Source organism: Sturnus vulgaris, chromosome 29 (assembly GCF_052056855.1).
Source record: "Sturnus vulgaris isolate bStuVul1 chromosome 29, bStuVul1.hap1, whole genome shotgun sequence".
NCBI classification, from domain to species: domain Eukaryota; kingdom Metazoa; phylum Chordata; class Aves; order Passeriformes; family Sturnidae; genus Sturnus; species Sturnus vulgaris.
Genome location: NC_142271.1, coordinates 3,298,221 through 3,316,503, shown reverse-complemented (window position 1 = coordinate 3,316,503; position 18,283 = coordinate 3,298,221). Strand labels below are relative to the sequence as shown.

Here is an 18,283-nt window from a genome sequence, read left to right as displayed (position 1 = left end):
GAGCAGACCCCAGTCACGTTATGAACACAAGAATAAGTTTAATGTATAAAAAAAGCCACACATGTGGGTACAGATGGCACATCTGGGTCAGCAGGAAATACTCTGCAGCCCCTGGATGTTCCTCACCCTGCTGTGTTGAGACCCAGTCCAGGTCAAGGGTGCATCCAGGCTCTGCCATTGTTGGCAGGGATAGCAGGAACATCCTTGAGGTCCCACAGGCCACCCCAAAGGGGCCTTATGGAAGAGGCCACATATGGAAGGTCCTACAAGAAGCTCATTTCAGCCTCTCTCAGTGGAAGATGATCTTCTTGTACTTGGAGTTGGGGATTTGCCCACGTGCCTTGAGCCTCCGGACAGCCTCCCTCATGTGTTTGGGCTGCAGGGGGGGCAGCTCCCCCCACTTCTCACACACATCCAGAGCTGGACAAACAGAGAGAGGTCATGGCAGGGGCAGCTGAGCTCTGCCCATCCCCTGCTACTGCTTCTGTGCACTTTGAAAGGAACAGGTAACGTTTATATTTGGGGCTGGAATGAGCCAGGAATGAGCCTGCTCCTCCCTCACAGGAGTCTCAGGGCAGCAACCAGGACAAAAAACTTCTAAACCACTGTGGAGATGCTGGAGCTAGGGAATGGATGAGCTCAAAGCCTCTGCTCTGGAGCCCTGGGGGCTGGATGTGTTGGATCCCCAGACAGCTGAGTAAGAACAGATGGCTGAACTCCCAGCCCTTGTCCTAAAGTGATCCAAATTTCTCCCATGAAGGAAGACTGGGGCAGGTTTAGAGGCTTAAGGAACTCCTCTGTCCCTGTAGCACTAACCTCATTATGCAGCTGCTCTGGGGCTGAGGGACAGAGCTGCTACCCCAGGTTCTCTGCCTGAGAAGCAGCAACACTGGTGAAAGCAGAGGGGCTGTGGCAGCTTCACAGGGCCCTGCTCTGAGCCAGAGCTGCTGCTGGAAGGGAGAACCATGGAAAACCTGGTCCTGTTCTACATCCTGCTCCAAGCAGGGAATTTACCCCGGGTTCTTCCCTTGTCACTCAGCAGGTGTCACTCACCTTCCTCCACCACTTCCCCAACAAACACCTTGGAGATGCCCGACATGGCGATAACGACGTTCTGGGACACGGAGGTGCCAGTGATGGACTGGATGAGCTGGGACAGGGACAGGCAAGGACAGTCAGAGCCCTGCACGCTCTGACCCCTCAGCCCCACCCAGCCCCTCGGGGGTGCTTGGGGCAGAGCCTGAGCTGCAGCACCAGGCTCTGGTGTGGGGGTTTGAGCTGGAATCCATCGGGTTCAGCTATCCCAGAACAGGCTGAGCCATGGGGGTGGCACAGCGCCAGAAGGGTTCTGGGGAGCGTCCAGCCCACCCTGCTCGCGCGTTTGTTCCTCCCTCTCGTACCCGTTTGATGGCGGCCTTGGGGAAGGCAGAGCGGCGATACATCTCGTACCGGTTCAGCTGCTCCTCGGAAAAGGAGGAGACCAGGATCCTGCGGGAGAGAGCGATCATTGACAGCCACGTGAAGGCCCTCCCGCGGTACCAACCAGAGCCGGCAGGAGAGGGGAGCGCTGGGCTGCAACGCAGGGTGCGAGGGGGAATCTGGGACGGGCTGCGGCACCGGGAACGGTGAGCTCGGGAGCGGGGACACGATTCCCGAACTCCCAGGCACCGCCGCGCCGCCACTCACTGCATCTTCTGGATCTCGTCCTCGTCCACTTTCTGCTTCTTCTCCTTCCGCTCCTTCAGCTCCAGCTTCACCTTCCTGGCCGCACATGCCTGCAGTCCCAGGTCCTCCGCGTCCGCCGCCTCTCCCTCCGCGCTCCTCACCTGGGCGAGAGGGCAGCGCTCGCTCTGCGGCCCCACGGCCCGGTCCGGCCTCGCTCTCGCTCCCGCCTCACCTCCCCGTCCGCCACCTCCGCCTTGAGCTCGCTGCCACCGCCAGCCTCCCCCACCTCGCCTTCTCCTGCTCCCTCTGTGGCTGCCGCTTCCCCCAGGGCCGCCCCCCCATCGCCGGCGGCAGATGGGGATGAGCCTGCGGGCGGCGGCTCCGGGGCAGCAGCGGCACCGAGCGCCTCCCGGGCCGGGTCCGCCATGGCCGCGCCCGCGGCGTCTCCTGATGACGAAACACTACGGGCGCCGCGAGGGGGCGGAGCCTATCGCCACGGGGACGGTGATGTGTGGCGTCTCGTGATGACGCACATTTACCGGCGACGCTGTGGGCGGTGGAGTCTGTAGTCATGGCAATAGAGATGCGGCGGCGCCTTCTGATGACGAATGATGGCGAGCACCGCTCCGGTGGGCGGTACCTGTTGCCATGACAACAGCGACTCGGCAGCGCATCCTAATGACGCAATCCACGGGTGCCACTATGGGGACGGAGCGTATCGCCATGCCAACGGCGCCTCCTGATGACGCACAACTACGGGAGCCGCGAGGGGATGCAGGGGGCCGGGCTTGTCGCCATGGCAGCAGAGCTGTGGGATGCGGGGCTCTGCGGGCTCAGCCCTGGGCCCTGCACGCCCGGACCGACCGGCCCCGGTCTGAGCCGCCCTCCCCTCACCCGGACCCTGCCGGGACACGGGGTTAGAGCGGCCCCGCTGCCGAGATCCCGCACGGGAAACCTCCCTAGACCCGCCCAAAACGAGCGCGGCTGAGGGACCACGGGCAGCACTCAGGGGGCGGGGCCTACACGAAATCCCGCCACTTCCTCCATCCTTCCCATCATGTCACGCCCCCGCGCCACACCCCCCCATGTCCCGCCCCCAGCCCGGCGAGGCCCCGCCCCGGAAGTAGCGCGGGCGCCCGGGCCGCGCCGGCCATGGGGAAGGAGCAGGAGCTGCTGGAGGCCGCGCGTACCGGGAACCTCCCGGCCGTGGAGAAGCTGCTCTCGGGGAAGCGCCTCAGCTCCGGCTTCGGCAGCTCCGGTGGTGGCGGTGGCAGCGGCGGCGGCTCCGCGGGGGGAGGCGGTGGCGGTAGCGGCGGGAGCGTCGGTGTGGGGCACCCGCTGTCCAGCTTGCTCAGGTGAGTGCGGCCCCGGTGGCGGGGACCGAGGGATTTGAGATGAGGTGAGGGCTCTCCGCAGACCGGGAGTTGGTTGTAGGGCTGCGGGACAGGAAGGGAGCGGGAGCTGTGGCTCGCGTACGTGGGGCTGGGGGCTGCAGGGGAGCGGGGCTGGAGGACGCTGCAGGGGTTGGATGCGCTCATGGAGCGCAGCGAGAGGGCTGTGGGACAAAGGGCTGCCGGGGTTCCCGGGGCTGCAGCGCTGCGAGAGAGCCCAGCGGTCTGTCCCCGGTGTGTCCCGCAGGGGGGTGGGCTGGAGCCGGAGGTTCCCCGGGTAGGAATCGAGGGAGTGGGATGAGACATCGCAGCGGGCTGGGAGGGACGTGTGACCTGGGCACCCCTGAGAGTTCGGTGGGACCAGAGGTGCGAGGGGGCCGTGCCAGAGGGAGCTGCGGCGGAGCTCGTCGGGCTGCTGTGCCCTCGGCCAGCAGCCAGGGGCCGGTGGGCTGGGAGAGGGGAGGGCAGTGACTTTCTGGCTGGAGCCAGCACAGGGCTGGGTGCTGCCGGCTGGTGGCCTGTCCCCCTGGCATCAAAGCGCTGCTGTGCAGATGCTGCCTGCCGTCACTGGCAGGCTGTGGTGTGTCTGGAGGGCTCCGTGGCCGGGGCAGGTTCCTGCGGTGGGAGAGCTGCGAGATCGCTTTCCTGGGGCAGGTGTCCGGGCCCTGCGCTGGTATTGTCGCGGCTGGCGGTGGCACTTTGCTGGGTCTGGGGTCGGCTCGTCCCCAGCCCCGTGCTGTGGAATTTGCTGGTTGAAGCTCTTGGACCTTTGTTAGTTTTTTTTTTCTCCTCCCTATTTTTTGGCATCACCTCTTGTTGCTGCACTCCTGGAGCTGCAGCTTTGGGCCACCTCGGCGTCTGCTGGGAATGCTCCTGGTCCCTGAGCAATTGGTTTGTATTGGGATGTGTGGAGGAGATTTGTGTCCAGTGCCAAGTGACTCTGTTGATAGACTGTCTGACTGTTCAGAGGGGTATAACTTTTTCCTTTTTGGCCGAATTCGATCAGTTTTAACATTCACATAACCCCGTTGGATATCTGCAGGTTGTGCTGGTGGCAGAGGCCTGCAGACATGAGAGCTCACCCTGCCCTGGAGCACACGTTTGCCTTTCTGAAAAGTAAATCTACCCTTGGGTCGAGCTTTGTTCTCCTCTTTTGATATATTAAACAGTCTGAGTCCTTGTTTGAAAGGGATGGATGTGCCCATAGGGCGGTCAGATCAATGCAGAGGGTCGGTGCAGTTAAACACCCTGTGAGCTGAACCAGATCCACCACTGCCTCTGACGGCAGCTGGGCACGATGGTGCCTTTTCCCTGCCTTTCCCTGGGACTGTGCCCACGGTGCCATGGTCCTGGATCAGCCCCATGGTGCCAGAATGAGAGGCCATGCCTTTGGCTCTGACCTGTTACTGTGTTTCTCACATGTGAGCTTGGCTCCCTGCACAGACAGGGTGACTGTCACAGCTGTCACTCATATTCTGTGTTCACTTCCTGTTGGATGTACCTGCTGGTGACGCTGGAACTGCCCCTTTCCCCTGCCCAGGTCCCAGCCCCTGAACCTGTTCCTCCCTGTACAGCTGGGATTTGTGCTTGTGACACAAGTTCCTGGTCTGGCTGCAGGCTGTGGGGCATGGCAACGCCTCCTGTGTGCCACCTGCTGCCATTTAGGGGCTTTGTGACTGTTTCCCACCTCCTGACCACTTGTTGGGCTTTGGCTCTGTGTAAGGAGACTCCTCCAGGTGAGAAGCTTGTGATGAGGTTTAGATGAGAAGCAGCTGAGTGTCCCTGCAGGGAGAGGCCAGAGGGTGCAGGAGACAGGCTGGGACAGGCTGTAGGGACCAGACAGGTGAACTTTAGGGTGGAGAAAGCCTCACCTTTTCCAATGCTAGAACATGGGAACTTTTCTAATGCAGGATTTTGCTCTCCTTGGTTGTGGGGAGAAGCCTGCCCTCAGTCAGGGCTGTGTGCTTCATATTTTCCCTTCCTCGGGCAGCCCCTGGTCCTGCCGAGGCCCCTCATGTCTGTAAGGATCTCTCCTGACACGGGAACTGTGAGCTGCTCTCCACCCCCGGAGTTCATTCCTAAAACAGGATCATAAACACTTTGCTGGGCCATCGCCTTTGTTCTTTTCTCCACCCAATTTCAGGTCCCTATTTTATTTATTTTTCAAGTCCCACTGTTTGGATAACCTGTTCCCAAAGCCCTTCTCTCCTGAGGTGCAGCTTTTTCTGTCAGTTCTGCTTTTCAGTTGTCTCAAAGATACAGTTTTGAATGGGGTACAAACCAGGCATTCCCTGGAATTCCCACATTACACCTGGTGTGTGCTGAGCTGGCACCTGCTCTGAGCTGGCACTCATTGGTTTGGGCCATTTCTCTTCCAAAGAGAGCAAAAGCTGCTCCATGAAGCGTAGAAAATGCCCCTGGCAGTAAATTCCTTGGAATGTGGTGTTTTATCAGGTAATCTGAATTGCCATCAGTCTGTTATCAGTTAAATGTGAACTTTGTCACAGTCTGGGCTGCCTTGCTCCTTCCCAGGCCGATCAGGGCCTGCTGGGTGTGGAGGCAGCACACACTCCAATCACCTATGGCTGCAGGTGAGCAGGAAGCAGGATGGGATGGAGTGGGAGAAGCCTCAGGAGGAGGAACTTCAGAGACAATTTAAGTCTCTCTCGAGGGGTGAATGTGCCAGGGTGTAACACTGAGGGCATTGGGCAGGAGAATAAATCCCAGTGGGATGCTGATGGGAATCAGGAATGCTGACAGCAGGCTGGGGGAATGAGAAGGATGCAGGAGGGGGAAAATGGGAGTGTGGATTTGCCAGAGCAGATGGTGGGCTCACAAAGAGGTGATGGCTGCCAGGGTTTGGGAGGCTTGGCTCCCTGCTGGCATCCACGCAGCCCCTGGGATCTGCCAGGGCCTGGGGAGCTGCTGGAGGCCTGGCCCAGCAGTCAGGAGCAGATCCTGGCTCCTCGGCCAGGCCCAGCTTTCTCAGATCCAGCCATGGATCACAGCACAGGCAGGAGGACCGTGTGAGGAGCAGCAGCAGCCAGAGAGAAAACCCACTCCGTGCATGCACAGCTTAAGGCTTGTGAGCAACAGCAAGCCCAGAAATCAGAGATGGTCTGTGAATCCTTGAGGTTTCCTGGGGTTATGAGCCACTTCTGCATCGAGGCTGCAGAATTTGATGTATTGTATTTTTTTTTTTTTTAGTGGTTCACTGTGAAGTTAAAGGCGGGAAACAACAGAACAATCTGTGGCTGAGCTATCAGGCTGCATTCAGGAGGTTTTGCCAGGAGCAATGAGGGATGGGTTGTGTTAAAGCCAAATCTGCAGAAGCAGCTTTTTATTTTCATCTATTGCTGTGAAAAGTCTGGATCTGTGTTGCCAGAGGGGGAAACTGAGGCTGCTGCCGAGCCCCAGATGGGATATGCAGTCCCCAGGGAGTGTAGCAGGAGAGGCTTCTGCTGGGAATGAGGAGTTTGGGTGCACATCTGTTGTGGGAAGGGCCAAGTGCTGCTCCACAGAAGCCACAAGCCTTGTTCCAGCCCAGTTTCAACCGTTTCGTCTGGTGAGGGGTCAGGCTGGATTAGAGAATGATGTGGTGGGATGGCAGAACACTTGAGGAGGCTTCCAGCAGTCCAAGGGTGGTTAGGAGTCAGAAAAATGAGTTCTTTTTTCGAAGAGTGGGGTTTGATATTTGTTCTGGTGTGGCTGATGGTTTACAGCAGGGATCTAATAGTGCCCGGTGTGCTCCTGGGGGTGAGGCTCTGACTGTGCCTGTGCTGCCATTCCCTGGGGAAGGGACACGGTGCCATTGCCAGGGAAGGAGGGATTGCCCTGTCAGAGTCGGGATGTCTGTCCCTCCATGTGTCCCCAGCCTTGTGGGTGGGCACAGAGTCCTGCAGTGTCCGGCAGAGACAGCAGCAGGGAGGCTCCAAGGTGCAGCTTCCAGGGTTGTGCAAACAAGGTGCTTCCCTCTCTTCCCCTTTCCCATCACAAGGGAGCTGCTCCTGCTGCATTCCCACAGAACAGGGCAACGCTGGGTCTTCCCCTCGTCCTGCTGCTGTGATTAATCACCTCACTCACTTTAAACCTCCTTTCCACACCCTCCCGTGCACACGGCGCAGTGGGATGGATCCCTCTTTAATTACACACCCGAGCACAGGCATTGCTGAAGGTGCTTGTGCCACAGGCACAGGTGTGAACCAGCGCTCGCCTGGGAATTGTTTCCTAAGTACTTTCTTGAGAATTCAAAGGCTGCAGTTTCTGGCTGTGACTCTGCGGTGTTTTGTTTCTGTGTGATTCTGTGATGCAGTTTTGGAAAGTTTTTGTTTGCGTGCTTTGCTCAGTGCAGTTCCATGTTGAGGGCTGGGTCAGGAACACTGAGCTCTCCTCCCTCAGGGACCCCAGAGCAGTGGCATTAGCCCTGTCCTGCTCCACTTGCCCAAGCCAGTGGGCAAAGCAGGACTTGTCGTTTCACAGCACCTGGGGCTTTCTTGGACGCTCAGGAATTGATGGGTGGGTGGGTTCCTTCCTGTGAAACCCCCTTGAGAGAGCCCTGCCTTGCTCCCTTCCCAAGGGGCTGTGGGCAGCTCCAGGTTTCCAGGGCTTGGTTGGCAGAAAGGGGGATTGGAAGTGGAAGGCTCTGCACGGGTGGGTGTTGAGGGGCTGAACATTCTTCCCATCAGTCTTTACCCATGTGCTGAGTCCTCTGGTGCTCTGGGACTCGCTGTCTTGGGAATGTCAGTGTGTCATCATGTTTGTGTCAAAGGGTGAGAACACAAGCCCAGTTTTTGCCTTGCTTTGAGAGTGTTTTGAAGGGCCAGGTGACTTTTGGAAATACCCATATGCTCATGCAGGTTACCTTAAATCCTCTATCAGGGAGCTGCTGTGAGCTAAAATGTGGTGTGAGGAGTGTCATGGGGGTCCTGGTGTCAGGTGAGGAGCATCAGGTGGGCTCCATTGTGTTGAGGATGTTGGAACCGAGGCAGCTGCTGCTGCTGTTGGTGCAGGCTGTGAACAGTCCCAGTGTCCCATGGTGGCAGGGGCTGGAGCAGAGCTCAGGCACAAGGCTCCCAGGTGTTTTTCCAGTTGCCAGGTTACACACCTTCCCAGGAGTATTTGCAGGGCTCACCTAAGGTTTGTGCTTTGTCTTCTCATGGAAGGAGCAGCAAAACACATCCACTACATGCATTTTCTTATTTCCCATACCATGCCTGGGCCTGGCTCCAGCGCTGGCTGGAGGATCCTGAACAGCTGTACAAAGCCTGGGCTGTTTGTGCTCAGGTGCTTGTGAGACATCCCTGAGGGGATGTTTGTGAGGTTCCCTGATGGCTTTTTGGTTTGTATACCCCGAGTTCTTATCCTGCCATTGAGCTGTGTGAGGAATTTTGGGAACAAAACACAGCTATGCCTGTCACCAAACCTGGGGTGTTTGAGTGATGACATCCTGATGTGTCCACAGCCTTGTGGCCTCCACTCGTGTCATCGGTCCTGAAACTGAAGAAATATCACTGCAGATCTGAGCACAGCCAGGGCACTGTGTGTTCTGAAAGCAGGAGTGATGCAGAGCTCAGCTGGATGCTCAGTGTTTGACGGATGGGTTTGTGCACTTTCCAGTGCAAAGATTCCAGCTTGGCCTGGCTGGAATGAGGGGGCCCAGCCATCCCCAGCTCCTCTTCTCAAGGTTTGGCTGTGCCAGGGGAAACACTGCAGCTGGCAGGTCTAACAAACTCCTGTCTCCCGAGGCTGCACTGTTCCTGGATCCAGCAGGAGGGAAAGGCAGAGGAGCAGAGTCTCCCTTTCCTTTCTGCTCCCTGTGTGCAGCAGGTCATGCCCCAGCAATGAGTATTGGTGAAGTGGAGCTGCTCCACTCGGTGCCACAGGTCCCCTGCAGCTGTTTGGCAGGGAGCAGAATTTTCTGGAGATGAATGGTTGGAACAGTATTTGGTGTATTGGGAGCAGCTGAGCCAAGAAACAGCGTTCATCCAGCTGGATTTCTGTGAGGTAACACATCATTTCAGTGAGACTGAAAGACAAACAAACAGGATGGAAAAGATATAGGTGAAAGGTGTGACACAGAGTACAGGTAATACAGAATGGAGGAAATGCATCCGTGTCATGCCAGAGCAGAAGGAAAGCCCCTCTCAGCTGCCCTGGGACAAAGGACAGGCAGTTCCTGCAGGCTGAGCCACCCCTGTGGCAGTGCCCAGGGGACTGCCAGGCTGGCTCTCAGCAGAGAACATGTGCTGACACCCCCACTCCATGTGAGCCCATCACCTTTCCGGGCTGTGCCATCCACTCCTGCTCTGTTCTGCTCCTGAGATGCAGCTGCGGGGTGCTGGAGTGCTCTGCCTGTGGAATCCTTTCAAGGTGAAGTGTCCTCCAGATGAGAAGGTGCCTCTGAGCACGGGTGATGGCCGTTTCCTCTTGTCACTGCAGCACGAGCTCTGCCCAGTGCTGAGCTGGCACTGTCACTGTCCCAAAGAGCTCGCTCCAGAGCACAGCTTAGTCATGGAAATGAGATAAATCCTATTTCACAGAAACTGGTAAAAATAAAACTATTGAGGATTGATTTGTTTCTATAGCAACCGACTGGCAAAGTGAACACAGCTGCTGTCTGCAGGAGGGAGGAAAACAGAGCTGGAAATGTCGGTGCACCTGGGCTGGCTGTCGGCAGTGAGAGCCTGGGGGCTGGGGAGGGGGCAAGGGCTCAAATAAAGACAGGGCAGGAAGGTGCGAGCTGCCTTTGGAATGAAATTTGAGCTGGAGTGTGTGGATGTGCCTTCTTCACAAAACCTGGAGAGCCTCAGAGCTCTTTATGTCCTGCTTCCAAAAGGTTGTGCTCCTGCCCCCTCATGGGTGGGGAAATGCCCTGCCCTGGGTCAGGCAGGGCATTAATGCCACCTGGTACCTGGGTATCTGTCACATCACGTACACTTTTCTCGACCTGAATCCAAAATTATTTTGTCCTGGTGCCATAACTCAATGAGAAATACTCGGCTTTGAGAAGTTTGGATGAATCAGATTGGAGTTCAACTTTTTGATTGCTCTTTAATTCTAACTGAATGTGGTGCTGGATGCTTGGCAGGGATTCCTGCAGATGTTTGTATCCTGGAAGAAAATCCAGTTGGGCCTCCAGACTGCTGGATAAGGGGCTTAAGTTTGGAACTATTTCTATCTCAGCAGTGTGTAGATTTGTGTGGTTTTTATTTTTTCCTAAGCCAAGGATTTTAGCTGGCTCTGGCACACGCAGGATGTTAAGGTGGCTATTTCCCCAGGATTAGTGAGGGTGAGCTGTTGAAATGTTTGGAGGCTGCAGGATGCAAAGTGCTGGGACTGTGTGTACATGCTTGGCTTGCTGATGTATGGCTATTGAGGGTTTCAGGGGATGTATCTGACATAGGGTGCTGAGAGAATTACAGGAGGAGTGTGTGCATGGCTTTACTGGACACTCTGCAGGAGCCCGAGTTACTCAGCTGAAGGAAAGTTGAGCTGGAGTTAGTGTTTAGGTTTGGTAAGCCCAGGTACATTCGAACTCCTCCCTTGATACTTAAATACATGGTTTCTTTTAAAGGGAAATTAGATTTAAAAATAAACTTCAAGCTTTTTCCAGTTCAAAGGAAGTGTCTGTAGTGCCACGTACTGAGGACCCAAGAACAAAACCCTGTCTGAGAGTGAGTGCCATAAATATTATGTAAATACATTATCTCATTAGATTTTTATCTAATCCCGTTGCCTGCTGTTGTGCAGACTCCTGAGGCGAGCAAGGCTGAAGATGTCATAGGTGGTCTTTCAAATCTAATATTGAAGTGGGTTAGAAATTAGGTGAATCGACTTCTGCCTCATCCTAATTAGACACTGAGAAATCCGCTCAAGTTTGGCATTACAAAGTGCCTGATTTTAGAACAGAATCCGATTCCAGAGGCTGGGTGCCTGCTGAGGTTTGAAGCACCCCCATGCAGGGACCCAGGTGGGCTCCATAGGCTCTTCCTCACTGCTTTCAGTTTCAGGAATCAGCACAATTTTTTTTTTTTTTTTTTAGGAATCAGGAACAGGATTAGGATAAAGCCTTAAGCTCTGAAGACTTCAAAGCCTTCAGTCGTTATCTTGGTTCTGTTACAAGGACAGTGAAATCCATCATATGATTTAAATAAGAGACTCTGTCCTGCGGACTTGAGTTGGTTTTTTCCTAGTGCTTCTTTCCAGTGATTTCTGAAGCCATGGTTTCTCTCACGGTGGGGACTCTGATAGAGTTGACTGCCCTGTAAGGGATGTTTGACCTCAATTCATCCCATGATCCCCATGGATGACTTGTGGCTGTCCTGGAGTGTTGTTAGTAGCCACCTTTGCATCATTTTCAGTTACTACATTGCCCCTGTGCCCCCTTCACAGCTCCTTTCAGCGTGGTGCAGGCTGTGAAGATGTGTCTGAGCTACTGTGGCTCATCTGCTCTGGGTCACAACAGCTGAAAATGGGACTTGGAGGACGTGTGGAATTTGTGCTGAATTTGGCATTTTGGAAATATTTCCTCTAATCTCAACAGAAATTATTTCACAGAAGGAGTGAAACAGGATGTGACCTTGACATTTCTTTTTACTGAAAATAAAGACTAAAGAGAACTGGCTTAAAAGCTCTGAGAATCCTGGTTGTTATATGGGTGTGAGTTGTTACAGCTGGGATATAATTATTTGCTGGGACAATCACAGTAACCCTGAAATTGTTTGAAGTAATGGAGAGTTTTATCCTGCATATATTTAGGAGTCTGAATGGCATATGTACATTCCTTCTGTACATTAAAAATGTCAGGCTGGGAAAGGCTCTGCTGCTGAAAGCAGCTTCTGGCTGGGAGAGCTCTATTGAACAGAGAAAAGGCTCAGAGCTGAGTCTGTTATTCTTGCAGAGAAGTGGGCAGAAATATTTCAAGGGGTTTGGAATATCTTATGTTGTAAATGTTCCCCAAAGAACCGAGTTTTTTTTTCCTGGTGAGGAAAAAAGCTGTTTGAGGCTGTCATTGTAAGGAGAGTCAGAGCTGACATTTGGGTGAAACCGGGACTGGAAGCTGCAGATCCGCCGTGAAATATGTGGGAACATCTCTCTCTGCTGCTTGTTCCATTATTGGTTCAGTTTTCCAGCATTAGGGGTGGGTGCAGCTGCCCCTGGCAGCTCCTGGGGAGCGCTCCCTGCCCTTCCCCAGGGTTCCCAGAGCTCCATCCCTGTGTTTGACTGCCTGGCTCATGCCCTCAGCTCTCAGCACTCCGTGTTTTTCAGCTCTAACCTTATCTCTGTACAGATAGCGCAGACAAGTAATGACAACTTCTAGGAGCTATCTCGGGATTTGGGAATAATTTCCTGCCTTGGCCATTCACTCCTGTTCCTGCTAACAGACTGGATTTCAAGGATGCCTCTGGAGTAAAAGGATGTCCTTTCTGATTTCCATCCTTCTTTTCCTGAGCTTTTCCTTAGGAACTGTTGTCTAAGTCAGTGCTCTCTGTGCTTGTGTAGCATCCACCAGGAGCAAGCAGAGCTGATCACAGAGCTCTGTGGCTGCTCAGGTGTGTCCCCCATGTCCCCATCTGAGCCACCATGGGGTCTTTTTCTCTGTTTGCCCTCCTCCTCTCGCTGTGTTTGCTCTCTCCTTTCCCTGTCACTTGCTCTTTGGGCACCCAATTAAAAAGCTCATCAAGAAGGAATGTCTCTGGAGTCAGTGGTATGTCGGTGCCTTGTTTGTGTCCCGAACTGTTGCCAGTTAATCTCTCCTCGCTGTGTCTTTCTTTAGCCCTCAGGGACTCCTGGTTAAGCTGGAGCTGGGATTGATACAGGCTTAAATGGAGCCATGTGGGTGAGCTGGTGTGGGCTGTGTTCAAGGGTAAAGTGTGCTCCAAACGCTTCAGTGGAAGCTTTGTTGTGGCTCTGAATTCTCCAGTCCCGTGTCCCCTTCCTCGAGGGCCTTGCCTCTCATCCTGTCATTCTGCTGTTTGCTATCAGAGCGACTCATTTCCTTTTCACTCCAGCTCCGTGTTTCTCCTGCCTGTCCTGATGTCCTGGGCTGCAGTCCAGGGGTCCCTCCCAGCGTCCTGGGGTCTCCCCACGTGCACAGAACTGAGCACTGCAGTGCCAGCACCAATCCAGAATCCTCATGTCACTGATCTGGGCAATGTCACCGGGGAAGGGAGATGTCGTGCGAATCTCTGTCTCACTGATTCCAGTCTCCCTAAGGCAAAAGTGCACTCTGTGTGCAGTTGTTGGTACAAAATAATTGCGTTTGCTTTTTTAATTGCTGTAGGGAAGGGGTAATTCGGTTCCTGAATCTTTGTCTCTGCTTGACTTGGCCTATTTACCTGCTTTTCATCTGCCCCGGGTCAGACACCGGCTCAGCGTTCAGGCGTCAGGGCTGGGCAGCAGCCAGGCTGAGAGGGGTGTGAGCAGGGTTTGGGAAGGGGTGGGCAGCAGCCAGGCTGAGGGGCACATGAGTGTGGGTGACATGGCACAAAGTGACAGGCCAGTGCCCAGGAAGAAGCCGTGGTGGCCCAGAGGAGCATTGGAGCATGGCTGGCTGGGCTGAGCAGGCAGACCTTGAGAAGTCTTTTAGTGCTGAGATGGGGAGAACATGGGGTGGTTTTTGTCTCTCTGTACAGAGGTCTGAGACTTCACCAGGAGGAGGGTGTCCATATTTAAATGAAGATTTAAATAAAGTATCACCGTTCCCCATACCCTTCTAAGTGCTAGAAATCCCAAATTCCCACTAAGATGTGTATTGGATCAGATCTCTGTGTGTGATGGAAACAAACATTAATTTCGAGGTGTTCTGATCCTGTTGACGTTGTCTGACAGTGAGCAGAGGGTGACACGTTTTTTGCCATCCCAAAACACTTAATTGACACATCCATCCCGTGCAGGGGCTCTGGCAGGCGGGGGAGGGCATGTCCTCTACCACCACTTTTTCTGTACAAGTTCCTTTTGATGACATTTTTACTCCGAGCTCGGAGCTTTGTGCCTGAAAGGGAAGGGAGCAGTGCAGATGGACATGTTGGGCTCCAGACATGATGCTCCATTGCTGTTGGCTGGCTGACATGTCCCGTGGGATTCTGCAGCTTGTTAAATCATCTCACAAAGGAGAAGGGGGAGGGAAAGCCCGGTGCAAGGTTGCCAGCTGTAGCCAGCTCAGTGCTGCAGCATCAACTGCTTGGTGGTTTTGATCAGGAATTTGTGGCTGCCCAGAGTTTCCTTCTATTTCTCTGGAAGTGTTCAATGAAGGGAAGTGGAAAAGTGTGGCACCTTTCTAAGGAGTTGTGCTTCAGTGGAACCCTGCAGCCTGCACCATCTACATATCTTGCTAATTTTCCCTGCATCTTATTTAATTATTTTTTTAATGTTGTCTTTTCTTCCACTTAGTGCATTTTCACCAGTGCTGTGGGAGCAGAGCTGAGCTGCAAATGGAGAGCAGGGAATGTTTACCTGAGCAGTGCTCTGGTTCCTGTTTGCAGTTCCGGGATATTGGTTTATGACATTGATAATGCTGCTCAGTGCACTGAATTTCTGCAGGAGTGTTTTGATTCCTTTTGCTCCTATTCCTCAAAATCCCGTCTAGTCAGATGCAGAAGAAGAGAATGGGACACAAAATCAGTGTTCAGTAAACCTCAGCGAGAGGTTTGTCGGCATTTGGCAAATATTGTCAAATCTCTATCCTCTTTTAGGGGTCACTTTCCCACCTTGCATGAGCCCAGACTTCATGTCAAACCCTCCCATCTCCATGCTGGGTGGCTGCCTTCCCATTTTCCCTGCTCTTCCCCTGCCATCATGCTGCCTCTGGCCAGGGTGTGGACAGGGGGATGCTCCTACTGCCACACAAATCAGACCCCAGAGCTCCTGGACCCCTCCTAGGGACACTGCTTGGCTTTCTCTGACTCGATTGCTGACCCTTTTTGTACTTCTCCCAGCAAAGCTTGTTTGGCTCTGGCCCTGAGATCAGAGCCAGTGTTGGAGCCTGTGTTGTGGGGCTGCTCCTGCTCCATGGCCTGCCATCAGCTGGGAATGCTCCTTAATGGGATGGGAGCAGGTTGCAGAGTGCCTGTAATGCTTTTAAGAATAAAGAGCAGCATATGCACTCAAACCAGACCTATATTTTTCCTGTCCTGCAGCTCTTTATTTGCCCCTGCTCGGAGGGATTCTCTGATGTAGCACATGCTGCATGCCTGACCCAGCCTTTCTGTCCCCACTGCCACCCCCCACCATACATTAAGTTTAAATAAATGCATTTTCACTGCCAGGAGCCATCCATAAGGCTAGGGGCTGGCCTCTTCCTAATGGGGGATTTTAGCTTGGGTGGACACATTTCTATTAGTGATGCCAACCCTGTCTGGTTCCTTTCTAATGTGAATTGCAAGCCCAGGAATTAAATGTGTGCCAACCTGTGGAACACATATTGAGAAAGTAAGTAAATTACAGCCTGAAAAATATTCCAGGCTGGAGCTTCTCAGCTCTGCTCCCAGCCGATAAGCTGGTCCAGCTCAAGGCTAGGGAGAATTTCTCCCAGGGTGATAATTTGGTCAAAATAAAAAGGAATTAATAACAAGATAGAACACCTGTTGTGGTGTGTGCCCAGGCCCTGGCCATGGGGTGTCTTCTCTCTGAACCAATCACCTTTTCTCTACTCTGGGAGTTGCAGTCATGCTATAAAACCAAGTGTGTTTCTGAATAAACTTGGCTCTTTCTTCCTGTCATGAAAGACGACCATGTAGCTGTGCATCTTATTTCTGCCGCACTTAAAGGGTTAAAACTCCTTTCCACGGCTACACCAACCCAAAAATCTATGCCAACCCAAAACAGCTTCCCCTGGAAATGAGGAGTGGGAGATGGTAACTGGTTCTGAGGGAAGCAGATGAGCTCACCTTCTGCCTCCCAGCTCCTGAACTGATCCTTTGCAGGCTGCTGTCACTTTGCAGACCCACGCAGGTTTCCTGCTCCTGGCCACCCACTGCACCCGAGGAACGAAAGGCTCTGCTCTTTTCCGTGGGAGAAGGAATCATTTGGCCATCAGAGAATTGGTTGCTGCACAGTGTTGCTCCACTGGTGGAAATGCTGGTTTCTCACAGCTCCCTGTTGACCTTACACTAGCTGAACTGTCTGCAGGTGTTGGGCAATGAGCTGGAGCTGTTGGCAATTGTTGAGAGCTGTTGCTTCACTCAGAATTGAGCTGGTGAAGTGGGAGCTGGAGGTCTGGCTCTGTGCAGAGGGCCAGGCGTGGCTCTGACTGCTGCAGTGTGTCAGTCAAAGTGGACTGAACCTGAGGATTTTCACTGGAATCCCTGGTCAGTGGGTCTGATTACAGAGCCCGGGCTCAGCAGTTCTCATTCTGGCTGTGGTGTTGTGTGATGTCACCTGGGTCACTTCTGTGTGTCCTGCCTTTATTATGGTCCTTGCTTTCTCCCTATCCATTCTGGCATCTTGTATTCGAGCTCATGACCCTTTGAGGTAAATCTACCCAATTTTCTTACAGCAAGTTAAAATCTGTGCCACAAGTTGAGGAGTGAAGAAGTGGAAGCTCATGGCTTTGGCTTCCTCTGCAGCCACTCTGACAGCTGGAGTCTGACCAGGTGTTCCCCTTGGCAAAACCTGCCAGGAGGGGCTGACAGTCCCTTTCCCCAGCAATACTCTACTCTAATCTTCTCCAGCCTTGCATCAGCCTTTTGTTTATAAAAGCTGTTGTAGTATCTGGTGGTTGGGGTGCATAAGAAGCAGGGTCCCTGCTCTGTTGGGAGTCCCATCATGCCAATCCCTGCCTGCTAGCTGCAGCAGTGCCTCCCTTACACTTCAGAAAAACATGAGCAGCTTCCTAACCCTGAGGCCTTGCCCAAAGCCTTTGGGTTGTTTGTGTTCCCTCTGTAAGCAGGAAATACCAAGCGAGGGTCGAGTTTGGTTGCAGGAATCCAGTGGTTGTAGGGATGTGCATAGCTGGGGTGTGTGACTGACCTGCTGTGGTGGCCTCTGGGCAATGGACTCGAGGGAATCTGCCTCCAGCCCCTCACTTGCCCTCCTGACACTTTGTCTCTAAGGCTTTGAGTGAAGTACACAAACATCTGGGGCCAGTGCTCAGCTGCTTTAAACTTCCTGGTGCCTTTGGGCTAAGCCACTCCTGTTTGCTGGTGTTTCATTGTGCTTTTTGTCTTTGGTGTAGGGTGTGTAAATACAGGGCGTCCATGGGCCTGAGCTCTCCTGGTGCTTCCTTAACCCATATCAGTGAGACCAGAAATCAGCCCCAAAAGTTCACCATTTGAGCTGAAAACACCACGTTGTTCTCTAGGCTTGGCCCTGCCTTAGCTTCTTGCCTGGGGTGGTTTTGTGGGCACAGTTACTACTGCAGATGGGAAGAAAGAAATGGAAAAGCAAGAGGACAAATATGGTCCTGTTTTAAAGGTAGTTTGGGGTTTTACTGTGACCTAAACCATGTGGTTTATTCAGCAGTTTTCACAAGCAGGAAGCTTTATTTAAGGCCTACAGCACTTGCTGAATCACGGAGCAAGAGAAAACTGAGCACAAGAATCAGTTTAAAAGAAGCAGATTTTGCTGTTTTCGGAGTTTTCCTGATGTCCTCAGCATTCAGTCTTAGATGTCTTTAGCAGATGCCATCAGGAGCATCTTCAGATGCTGCCCTGGTGCAGCAAAGGCAGGTGAGACCTGGGTAATCCTTTTAAGTACAGAGACTACAGAGTAAAAGCAACCCCCCTCTTTGATGTGAAGGGCTTTTGGGGCATTGGGGGAGAAAAGAAATCAAAAAGCAGCAGTGGTCAAATTGGCTCCAGACCTTTACTGGGGACTTGTATTTACAGCATTCTCCTGTCTGTGCTGGAATTGGGATTTCTCTTTTAATCAGAAACAGCCCAAAGTCACAGAGAGTTCTGGGCTTTGTGCTTTGCTTTTCTCAGCACCCTGTTTCCATACCTCAGGAGAATTGTATGGCCTTTTTGGCAGAGCTGAAGAGGAAGAGGAGGAAAGGGAGTGATGTACTCTGCTGCAGTCCCCACGTCTAAATATAAATACTTCTCCTCTTGGATCCTTTCAGTCTGATCTTATGGGGTGATTTGACCTTTCTTTGATAAAAGCTTTCTTTATTTGCAGGAATAAAAAGTCAAAGGGGAAGAGAGGACACAGCAGATGTTTTTTAAAAAATATCTTTAGATCCTGGCAGTTGGTTTCTGCAGCATCCAGTGCTCATTGCTGGGCCAGCTCCT

At 53.3% G+C, this 18,283-nt stretch overlaps 2 protein-coding genes across 10 annotated transcripts in view; one reads left to right on the top strand and one right to left on the bottom strand.

Moving 5' to 3' along the window:
* Nucleotides 1-13: 13 nt before the first annotated feature.
* Nucleotides 14-2,124, bottom strand: TAF11 (TATA-box binding protein associated factor 11). Of its 2 annotated transcripts, none has more exons than XM_088180516.1 (5): nt 1,952-2,124; nt 1,687-1,826; nt 1,401-1,488; nt 1,054-1,150; nt 14-420 (listed from the first exon to the last, which is right to left on the bottom strand). In XM_088180516.1, the coding sequence occupies exons 1-5, from the start codon at nt 2,090-2,092 to the stop codon at nt 290-292; spliced, it is 597 nt and encodes a 198-aa protein (XP_088036642.1). In that variant the 5' UTR covers nt 2,093-2,124; the 3' UTR covers nt 14-289. The 2 variants fall into 2 exon arrangements, with proteins under 2 accessions (XP_088036642.1, XP_014728217.2); XM_014872731.2 differs by having other exon boundaries at nt 1,898-2,123.
* Nucleotides 2,125-2,802: 678 nt separating this feature from the next.
* Nucleotides 2,803-18,283, top strand: part of ANKS1A (ankyrin repeat and sterile alpha motif domain containing 1A) — a 77,322-nt gene continuing 61,841 nt past the window's right edge. For all 8 annotated transcript variants that reach the window (XR_015808767.1, XM_014872738.2, XM_088180514.1 and 5 more), the window contains exon 1: nt 2,803-3,020. Coding sequence is in view for 7 of the 8 variants with exons in the window: in XM_014872738.2 (XP_014728224.2) it covers nt 2,818-3,020 (203 nt within the window). In the remaining variant the exon portion in view is untranslated. The remainder of the gene's footprint in view (nt 3,021-18,283) is intronic.